The 11,203-nt window shown below is 50.9% G+C and overlaps 1 protein-coding gene across 5 annotated transcripts in view; it reads left to right on the forward strand.

Moving 5' to 3' along the window:
* The window catches only part of Sh2d3c (SH2 domain containing 3C), a 36,888-nt gene extending 28,006 nt beyond the window's left edge, over nt 1-8,882 (forward strand). For 4 of the 5 annotated variants that reach the window (XM_052182202.1, XM_052182204.1, XM_052182206.1 and 1 more), the window contains 7 exons: nt 166-290; nt 2,606-3,138; nt 4,452-4,567; nt 5,016-5,187; nt 6,156-6,267; nt 6,565-6,771; nt 8,287-8,882. In XM_052182202.1, coding sequence (XP_052038162.1) covers nt 166-290; nt 2,606-3,138; nt 4,452-4,567; nt 5,016-5,187; nt 6,156-6,267; nt 6,565-6,771; nt 8,287-8,462 — 1,441 coding nt within the window. In that variant the 3' untranslated portion in view covers nt 8,463-8,882. The remainder of the gene's footprint in view (nt 1-165; nt 291-2,605; nt 3,139-4,451; nt 4,568-5,015; nt 5,188-6,155; nt 6,268-6,564; nt 6,772-8,286) is intronic. The other variant, XM_052182203.1, reaches the window with a different exon arrangement.
* The last annotated feature ends 2,321 nt before the right edge of the window (nt 8,883-11,203 follow it).

Here is an 11,203-nt window from a genome sequence, read left to right on the forward strand (position 1 = left end):
AGACCAGATCTGCCTTCTCCAGTTTTTGCATTTGTCCACTGAGAGACTGAACTTGACCACTATACCCTTTCAGCATCTGAAGTTTAGGGGGTGGGGAGTGGGATCATACAATGAGTCAAGTTCCCTGATCGCTGACCTCTGCACTCATGGAATCCCTGTCCGCAGCACCTCTCTACCCCATCCTCGAGACTCCATCCGAAACTGTGCCCTCAGCATGGACCAGATCCCAGACCTGCACTCACCCCTGTCTCCTATCTCCGAGAGCCCCAGCTCTCCTGCCTATAGCACTGGTAAGCTAGCCCGGGGTAGTCTGTAATGCTTCTGTCTTCGGTGGGGAACATCGGTTACCTGTCTGTTTCTGCCTCCGTGCTGGGAGCAGTGTCCTCAGGAATGTGCTGGGAAAGCCTGTGGCAGAATCGCTGGTGGATAGTGTTCCCATGCTGCCAGGCAGTGGACACAAAATGGGTTCTCGGGGTGAGTGGCAGGGTAAAGTCTGTTGGAGGTGCAGCTTGTCACGGGGGCAGCCTTGGAGCTGTGATGTGCACAGTGCTTGGCCCCGGCAGACAAAGTTCCCACTACAGCTGCCTTAGCAAGGACCCTGGTAACAAGTATATCCCTAGGTCCTGGTTTGAACTTAGACCAGGCTAGCTCAATGCTTTCCTGCACTTTTTTTAAAATTACTTTTTAGAGCAGTTTAAGGTTTATAACAAAGTTGAAATCATGAGATCCTGAGCTTATAAATACGAATAAAGTAAAAATTTTGTCCCCCAGTTTATCTCTCAAAACAAAGCACGATGAACCTCGGAGTGTTAAGCAAAATGTCTTGCCCCGCAAGGCAGTCGGAGCATTGAGAGGGGTGGCCTCCTGGAAGTCTCGGCCTGGAGGAAGCACTCCGTGCCTCTAGAGTCCTACTCTGTGCCCCCAGAAGTCTTCCCTAAAGACCAACCTTGTCGTCACACACACACTTGCTTTCAAAACAGCATGTCCATATGCAAACATTTATTTACTCATTTGTTTTGTTTTTTAGACAGAGACTCACTATGTAGCCCGGGCTAGCCTGGAGCTCACTGTGTAGATCAGACTTAGAGCTCTGCCTGCCTCTGTCTCCTAAGGGCTAGAATTAAACATGTCTACCACCACACCCAGATGATGATTTTTTTTTTTAAGTCTTTAATGGGACAGTTTCCAGCAATGAGGTGTAATCAGAGCTAGGAGGTGAAGGCGTCAGTCCTAGCCCTACCAAGTTGAGTGACCTCGGACAATCTTTAAGCTCTGAGCTTTCATTTTTCTCAGTTCAAGATTGAAGACCATAAAAGTCCTTACTGGCACAGAATGGGACATTTTGGGTATTGTTTGTTTGTTTGTTTTTGAGACAAGTTCTCAGAGACAATATATCTCTGGCTGGCCTGGAACTTGTTATGTAGACCAGGCTAGCCTCGAATCTCCAGAGACCTGGTCATCCCTGCCTCCTGAGTGCAGGTGTGCACCACTGCCCCATCTTTGCTGTTCTGCCTCTGAGTTCTTTTATATTCTTTTACTTATTTGTGCGTGGGGTATGGGGGGGACACGAATGGATCACAGTCCTAGTCTGGAGGTCAAATGACAACTGCTCTTTCCACTGTGTGGTTCCAGGGATCTACCTTAGGTTATTAGACTTGGTGGCAAATGCCTTTATCCATTGAGTCATCTGGCACCTCCCTCCCCACCCCCTTTTGGAGACAGGATCTGTCTAAGTATCTCAAACTGGAGTTGGAACTCAGGTAGCTCTGAGTGGTCTCTGCCTCAAGGCCACCCTTCACTCTCAGCCTCCCGTGTGCTGTGACTGTGGACGTGTGTCACCATGTCTGGTTCCACCTCGTCACCGATGGCTTTACTGTTGACAGTAGCTCTCCCGTGGTTCACCGGCTCTGGGCACCCACCCGCCCACTAAGTATATCATTACTGCTGATTCACTTGGTGACAGCTTCACCAGGTCCAATAGACTTCAGCAGAACTTAGCTTCTCTGGACTTCTCTGGACTTCTGTGGCTTGTGATGTGATAACCTGTTGGGACAGGGACTCCACTGGTCCAGGGACATGCTGAGTACCATAGAGCATCTCCCTCCATATTCTGGGAGGTAGGGACAGCACCCTATACACACAGTTCTGTATAGATGCAGACTGTTCTTTGAGGGAACCGGGAAAAATGAATTTTAAAATCATTTTTTAGCCGGGCGGTGGTGGCGCACGCCTGTAATCCCAGCACTCTGGGAGGCAGAGGCAGGCGGATTTCTGAGTTCGAGGCCAGCCTGGTCTACAGAGTGAGCTCCAGGACAGCCAGGGCTATACAGAGAAACCCTGTCTCGAAAAAACAAATCCAAAAAGAAAAATCATTTTTTATTTATTTTATGTATGTGAGTACACTGTAGCTGTCTTCAGACACATCAGAAGAGGGCATCGGATTCCATTACAGATGGTTGTGAGCCACCATGTGGTTTCTGGGAATTGAACTCAGGACCTGAGGAAGAGTAGCCAGTGCTCTTCACCACGGATGCATCTCTCCAGCCTGGGAGTCCCATTTTTAAGGATAGCTGAGATAACTAGTCTCTCTCTCTTCTCTCTATAGTCACCCGAGTCCATGCCGCTGCTGCTACCCCCTCTACCACAGCACAGCCTGCCTCCCCAGTTGCCCGCCGCTCCAGCGAACCTCAGCTATGTCCTGGAAATGCTCCAAAGCCTCCTGGGGAGTCAGACAGGGGCCCTCATGCGAGCCCGTCCCACACCCTCTGCAAGGCCTCACCGTCACCGTCACTCAGCAGCTATAGTGACCCGGACTCTGGCCACTACTGTCAGCTCCAGCCTCCTGTCCGTGGCAGCAGAGAGCAGACAGCAGGAGAGACCCCCCGGAAGGTTAGGAGCTCTGGAGAGAGGCAACAGGAACTGTCAGAAAATGGAGTCCCCGAGGGGGAGTGGGGCAAGACCTTCACAGTCCCTGTAGTGGAAGCCACCTCTTCTTTCAACCTGGCTACCTTCCAGTCCCAACTGATCCCCAAGGAGAACCGGCCTCTGGAGGTGGGCCTTCTGCGCAAGGTCAAGGAGCTGCTGTCAGAGGTGGATGCCCGGACGCTGGCCCGACATGTCACCAAGGTTGACTGCCTAGTAAGTGTTAGGAATGCTCAGGGAAGGGACAATACCTTTATCGTCTGGCTTTGGGGTTAGGAGTCGAGCAAGATGGTGAGGGACTGATTCCAAATCCGCTATGTACAGTGAAGCCAGTCGCCTGGGTTCTGACATCCGATGTGTCTTCCTTGGTTCTGGGACCTGGCACATCAGCTTCCATTTTCTTAGTTTAGATTGTTTTGCTTTGTTTTATTAGGGTCTCACTATGTAGCCTTGGCTGCGCTGGAGCTAGCTGTGTAGACCAGGCTGACTGCTGTGTAGACCAGGCTGGTCCTGAACTCACACAAACTGCCTGCCTCTGCCTCTGCCTCTGCCTCCACCACCACCCCCGCCCCGCCTCCGCCCCGCCCCGCCCCGCCCCCTGCCTCCGCCACCCGCCTTCCCCCCTTCTGCCTCCCCAGTGCTGGGATTAAAAGCGTGTGCCCCCTGCCAATCTCCTCCTCCTCATTTCACTTTTTATGTGCACTGGCGTTTTGCCAGCGTGGGTGTCAGTTCTGGAGTTACAGGCAGTTGTGAGCCACCACATGGGTGCTGAGAATCCAACCCCAGTCCCTAACCACTGAGCCATCTCACCAGTCCAGTTTTCTTCTTTGGAAAAGCGAAAACCAAGATATTTCCACAGCTGCAGATTTGGAATGAGGGTTGACGTTTCGGGGGGCAGGTAACTTAAAGAGCATCCTGGTTCTAGTCTATAGAAAGTGAACATCTGGTTTAGGGGGAAAATCTGCCCCTTCACCCGCATACCTCCTGGTGGACAACAAGCAAAAAAAAAGTTTCCTGGCCTAAAAACTGTGCAGCTGCCCTTGTGAGGCTTTGACAACTCGAAGACCCACAGCTCTTTCTGCGCCTCAGTTTCTTGCTCTGTAGTTTGGTATGCACGCTGGTCAGAGAAATCAGGAAGTGAAAAGAGTCATGTAGGGATGGATGCTGCTGGGTGAGAACCTGGGTTGCTGGCCCACGTGTACGAACGTGGGCAAGAAAGTCCCTTGCTGGACTTGGGTTGGCAATCGGGGATAATGGCGTCCTGGCTCTTGATCTGAGTATTTAACATGGCACACACATATCGGCATCTTCCTACTCCCCATCTTACAGATGGGGAAACGGAGGCTCACTCAGAAAGGGGGAAATCACTTGCTCCGTGTTTGCTGATAGATGAGCTGGGATTCAACCCCCACCCCACCCTACTCTCTGGACCCCTCAGCCAGGCGACCCTCTTAGCCGAAGCTCTGACTCCCAGATGGCTTGGACCAACCCTGACAGGAAATTAATCAGCCCTTTGGGCGTCTTTGCAGGTTGCTAGGATACTGGGCGTTACCAAGGAGATGCAGACCCTAATGGGAGTCCGCTGGGGCATGGAGCTGCTCACCCTCCCCCATGGCCGGCAGCTAAGACTGGACCTGCTGGAAAGGTAAGTTGCCCTGCACCAGCCCACGGCTGCCTTACGGGTTGTCCCAGGGTTTCTGACCCCTCTTCCCATCCCACTAGCCAATCGCAGCCCGGTGGTCCTCGGCTCAAAGCCAGTTTGATTTCCCAAAGACCGCTGTTAATCGACCCGCATCTCCTCTGGCTTCCCCATGTCCATCAACCTTGGCTCCGCCCACCATTACTGTCCAGTGTTCATTCTAAAACTCTGCCCTTTGGATTTCGCTGATCAATTACAAGTTTCACCTCCTGGCATCCTAATCTTGCTCTTAATTTATTTTGTCCAACTGGGCTCCCTTCGCCTTGCTTGTTACTTTGACTGCGCCCCTTAATCCCTGTGACCTACTCCGTTGTCCGCAACAGTCAGATTTAACAGCGGCCGTGTCGGGGCCCCGCCATATGTCACGCCCCCTCTGATCCAACATCTCTCACAGGTTCCACACCATGTCCATCATGCTGGCGGTGGATATCCTGGGCTGTACAGGCTCCGCGGAGGAGCGGGCGGCGTTGCTGCACAAGACCATCCAGCTGGCGGCCGAGCTGCGGGGGACGATGGGCAACATGTTCAGCTTCGCCGCTGTCATGGGCGCCCTGGAGATGGCCCAGGTACTGCGGGATCCTCAGGACAACCATTAGGCCGTCCGGTCTGCAAGAGGCCCGGGGCGGGGCGGGTTCCCTGAGGGAAGACATTTGCATGGGAAATGGAAGAACTTCCGGGAATCTCTAGGCTTCCTCTGGGAGCAGAGGTCTCCCAGGTGTTAAGTTCTGATTCCTGCCCCTGGCCCCTGTTTCCCCATCTGTAAGAGGAACAAGAAGCCCCGAGTTTAAAGAATATATAGTGTGTTTGATGGGGTAGGAATGCTCTTGAGACGGCTCAGCCTGGAAGAGAGCACCCTCTTCTTGCCGAAGGATGCAGGGTCCCTTCCCAGCCAGCCCTACACCCCCATACCAAGCAGCTCACAGTAGCTGCTCACAACCTCCTATAACACAGACTCCTTCTTCAAGGCTCTAGCATGCACATGATACATGCACATCCACTAAGGCACACACAGATAAAAGAAGTAAATCTTTTAAACCATAGAACGTGTTTTTTACATTGCAACTCAGCTAATAGAGGGAGCTGGCTAAGCAGGAATTTGATCCTATCTCACCACCAGGGAATGGTGGCGCAGGCCTCTAATCTCACACCTTGGGAAGGGGAGGGAAGGGAATTAGAAATTCAAGACTTAACACCATGCTTCAGAATAAACACAACATACAATGTCTGTCGCTTGAGGAACTTGCTATATGCTAGGTGCCAGCCCTGATTCCTCATGAGGGAGATTGTTGTGTTGTCCTGTGTGACAGAGCAGCCACCCAGCCACCTGAGGCAGAGTGGTAACCGGGTGAGGTCACACAGTCCAGAGCTGAGAGTTAGGATTTGTAAAATGTGTTGTAGCCGCTTCAGTTCACAGTTAACGCGGTTCCCATTTTGTGAGGGACAGCCAGAAAAATTGTCACTACCCCACACCACAGCCTGCAGCAGGTGACCTGTGACACCGGGGACTCTTTCTCTGACAGTCTGCTCTCCCCAGATTTCCAGGCTGGAGCAGACGTGGATGACCCTGCGGCAGCGACACACCGAGGGGGCCATTCTGTATGAGAAGAAGCTCAAACCTTTCCTCAAGAGCCTGAACGAGGGCAAAGGTACCTGATGTCCCCATCCCCTGGGACCTTTGCATAGACCCCACAGACCTGTAGCCTATGGGTTGCCAAAGACTGCTGGGGTGGCAAGGATGACAACTTGACTCTTTGTCCCATGGGGTAGCCATTACACTATGTCATGGCATGCTTGTAGCCATGTCACAAGCAGAGTAGGGTTACTAGGGAAAGAAGGGACTGTCCCCAGTGACCTCAGTGGTCCTCCTGGGCCCTCAGGCACCTCTGGGGTTGTAGTGGGTGGCAGGGTCCTCAGGTCTAAGTGCCTGCTGTCCCTCTCTCCAGAAGGCCCGCCACTGAGCAACACCACGTTCCCACACGTGCTGCCCTTCATCACTCTGCTGGAGTGTGACTCGGCCCCCGCCGAGGGTCCTGAACCTTGGGGCAGCACTGAACACGGTGTGGAGGTTGTGCTAGCCCACCTGGAAGCCGCCCGCACTGTGGCACACCACGGGGGCCTCTACCACACCAATGCTGAGGTCAAGCTGCAAGGTGAGTGGCTGTCACGTCCCGAGGGCCCTGCTGTCCCTGGCTTCCCTCCACCTGCCTCCACCTAGGCCTCTCTGTCTGCAAGCATGCCCTGACATCTCTACTGCTCTGTCATTCCATTGGAATGTCCTGTCACTCACAGGCAGTTGTCAGCCAGGCATCCGTGAGGTGGCCTGAGAGGCATTGAACGCCTTTGCCATGTGTTCCCTCGCTGTTCTCACGGAAGTGAGCAGCTGTTTTCCCATAGCTGGTTACACGGTGCCCAGCCAAGGCCCAGCATGAAGAAAACCTGCCTGGTCTTCAGGGAGCCTTGGCTGGGGAACATAGAATTCTGGGAAAGGAGCAGAGAGAGTGGCTTCCCACGGTGGCTCTTTTACCTCCTCAGACATTTTGTTTTTTTAAAGATTGCATTTATTTTATGTATGTTGGTAGATTGTCCTTGTCTTCAGACACATCAGAAGAGGGCAGCAGATCCCATATGGATGGCTGTGAGCCACCGTGTGGGTGCTGGGAATTGAACTCAGGGCCTCCCTCCGGAAGAGCAGTCAGTGCTCTTAACCACTGAGACATCTCTCCAGCCTGCCTCAAGCATTATTTAAACCACCAAATAATAATAATAATAATAATAATAATAATAATAATAATAAAAAAATCTGGAGGGCTGGGGATGTGTCTTAGTTGGTAGGGCTTGACTAGCGTACAAGGCCCTGGGCTTTATCCTCAGGACTGCACACATGATGTAATCGGGAGTGTGAGCCTCCCAGTCCCCTCACTCTGATAGAGAGGCAAGAGTAACAGGAGGTCCCTGTCATCCCCAGCTTCATACCAGGTTCAAGGCCAGCCAGAATGCAGGCACTTTAAAAGCCAGCCTGGTCTACACCGAAAGTTCCAAGCCAGCCAAGGCTACATAGGGAGTCTCTCTCTCTCTCTCTCTCTGTTTTTTTTTGTTGTTGTTGTTTTGTTTTTTGTTTTTTTTTGTTTTTTTTTTTTGTTTTTTTTTTTTTTTTGTTTTTTTGAGATAGGGTTTCTCTGTGTATCCCTGGCTGTCCTGGAACTCACTCTGTAGACCAGGCTGGCCTCCAACTCAGAAATCCGCTTGCCTCTGCCTCCCAAGTGCTGCGATTAAAGGCGTGCGCCACCACTGCCCGCCAAAAATGTTTCTTTTAAAGAAATGAAATTTACAGAAAAATACAAGAAAGATCTTCTGAGATCTCACCTCAAATTTATAGGAGTATTTTACATTTTAAGGGCTGAGAAGGCAGCAGAGCGAGGCGTACCTGCTTAGACACACAAAGCCCTGTGCTATGTCGCATGCCAGCACCACATACACAGACACAGATTATGGTCTAGTTCTTTAAAAATCGTAAGTTTCAAACAGATGAAGAAAGACTAGGTGCTACCTGAGAGGTCTTGCTCTTCAGTACATTTTGTTGGGTCTCTGTGGGGCTAGGGAAGAGTCCTGTGAGCAGGCCCTGAAGCCCGTGAAGAGATTCCTGAGTTTGCCTTTCTACGCTGCAGGGTTCCAGGCCCGACCGGAGCTCCTGGAAGTATTCAGCACAGAGTTCCAGATGCGTCTCCTCTGGGGCAGCCAGGGCGCCAACAGCAGCCAGGCCTGGCGCTATGAGAAGTTTGACAAAGTCCTCACTGCCTTGTCTCACAAGCTGGAACCTGCCATCCGTTCTAGCGAGCTGTGACCCCGGAGACCTTGCCTCTCTGCAGCTGCGGGCAGCATGGGGGCAGAGGGGCTCCGGACATTCCCTCCAGAGCACCACAGGGACACTGTGATCAGCCCAAGAATGTTCTGGGTTCAAATCCAGGATCTCCCTTGCACTTCCAGGGTCCTGAATGGACCCTGAGCTCCATTCTTCCATCACACACGCACCAAGTCTCCCTTCCGAATGGACAGGAACCTCTGCTCCTCCCACCGGCTTGTGCTGGCCCCCATTTTGCCGAGGTTCCCTGTTTTTGAGCCATGGGAGGCTCCCCACCCCTTCCTCCCTCTAGGCATCTGTGCCTAGATGTGCCACGGCCTCCATCTTACTGTAAATAAGTCTGATGTAAATGTATGTACAGAAGTCACACTCTCTTTCATATAATAAACTTTAATGACTCTTTCTTCTGTCCCGGGAGGCCTGGGTAGACAGAAGCACTTTCCGCAGGTGATGGTCCACGATATCAGCAAATACCTGGTTAGCACCAAAGACTTTCCATACAGGGAACGCGGTTTACAGCAGACAAGCAGCCCCTCCCTGACAGCCGGGAGCTCAGGTATCAGCAGGGGAGCCGGTTAGCCCAAAACAGTGTAAGTAGGGGCTCCTGCCTCAGTCTTCTCTGAGCCCAGGGCTTGTCCAGAGAAATCATAGTCCCCACCCCCAACCCCATCCACCATCAAGAAATCCAGAGTTTGGGGTAAAAGGGCTTTTAAAAGTCTAGAGTCAGCTGGGTGGTGGTGGCACACGCCTGTAATCCCAGCACTCTGGGAGGCAGAGGCAGGCGGATTTCTGAGTTCCAGGCCAGCCTGGTCTACAGAGTGAGTTCCAGGATAGTCAGGGCTACACAGAGAAACCCTGTCTCAAAAAAACCAAATCCAAAAGACCAAAAAAAAAAAAAAAAAAAAAAAGTCTAGAGTCCAGAAGAGACGGCTCAGTGGCCAAGAGCACTGGCTGATCTTCCAGAGGACTCAATCCCAGCACCCACATGCTGGTTCATAATCTATAGTTCCAGTACTAAGTAAGGGATCTTTTGCCCTCTTCTGACCTCGTTAGGTAATGGACACACATGTGGTGTGCAGGCAAAATAGCCATACAAATAAAATAAAATTTAAATTAAAAAAATCTGTAAACTGGGTATATGGACTCATACCTTTAATACTGTCACTTTGGACTTAGACGCAGGCAAATCTTTGGCTTTGAGGCCAGCCAAAGCTGCTTAGTGAGACCCCCTCCCACTTCAGAAAGATCTTTAAATAACAAAACCTAGGATCCCAATTCCCCTTACACACAGACACCTGGTGGGTGAGTGGACTTTAATAACAGAAGAGACGTGTGCTGCTGCTGGTCACAGGCTAGGCCCCGGGCCTCAGGAGTCTACTTACTGAATTAGAGGCGTACGGGTCGGTCCTTTGCCTCGGAGCTCTTTGGCTGCATAAGGCTGGGAACGCGTGACTGGGGACATTAGATCTTTCACAGCACCTGGAGGCGGGTTTAGTTCAGTGGCTCGATGCCTGGGGAACTTGGGTAAGAAGCTTTATTTCTTGGGTTCCAAATTCAATAAAACCAGGACAATAAGGGAATCTCTCTCCTTAGACTTATATTGGTGTTTAGTGTGTAGTAGCTAGTAAGAAAGAGCAAGACTTATTTACATACCTCTGTCTGTCTATCACCTATCTATATATCTATCATCTACCCATCTGTCTATCTAACATCATACATCCATACATCCATCTATGTATGTATGTATGTATCTATCTATCTATTTTTTTAAGCTCAGGGAAACTTTTATTGGGGTTTAAAAGACCCCAATAAATAAAGACCCTAAATAAATAAAGACCCTAGGAGAGGCAAGCTATAAATCTCAGAAGCTGCCTGGAGGAAGAAGACGGAGAGAGGCAAAGCCACATCCTTTGCATTAGTTGACAAGGAGGCTACCCATATGATAGCCGCGCAGACGGCTTTAGAGAGTTAAGGGGAAAGTGTTAGAGAGGTGTGTTTAGAGAAAATGAAGGGGCTGGACTGTGGTGGTGCGCACCGTTAATCCCAGCACTCAGAGGCAGGCAGGTCTCTGAGTCTGAAGCCAACCTGCCTCTGAGTGAGTGCCAGGACAACCAGGGCTACAGAGGGAAACCCTGTCCTGGAGAGAGAGAGAGAGAGAGAGAGAGAGAGAGAGAGAGAGAGAGAGAGAGAGAGAGAGAGAGAGAGGAAGGAAGGAAGAAAAGTAAAAATAATCACACCCTTCTGAGTTATACTTTTGAGGCTGCATTATTGCCTTTTGATATACTTATTTATCCATTTAGTGTGTATGTGTGGACTCACGTGTAGAGGCTCAAGGACTATTTGCAGGATTGATTCTTGATGTCTACCAGACAGACTCTGGTGATTGAACTCGGGTTTTAGGCTGGGTAGCAAGTGTCTTTGCCTACCAAACCATCTTGCAGGCTCAGTTTTCTGAGCCAGAACACGTTCTGTGACTACATCTTATTGAGCTGACCATCCCTGGGTATATAGCAGGTGCTGTTACATCACATGTAAGGCGCCTGCCTGACACTGGCAGAGAGACATTCTCAAAAAGCTGTTGTGAGCACTCTTTTGTCACATTTTTTTAAAAGAGCTTGGAAAAGTCTCTCAGGAAAGTGTAAAGTTCCGCACGCACAAGTTTTTGTTATTATTGTTGTCTTTCTTAACAATCTTTTATTTTTTCTGAGGCGAGGTCGCTAGTT

The sequence above is a fragment of the Apodemus sylvaticus genome, chromosome 5, assembly GCF_947179515.1.
Source record: "Apodemus sylvaticus chromosome 5, mApoSyl1.1, whole genome shotgun sequence".
Lineage (NCBI taxonomy): Eukaryota > Metazoa > Chordata > Mammalia > Rodentia > Muridae > Apodemus > Apodemus sylvaticus.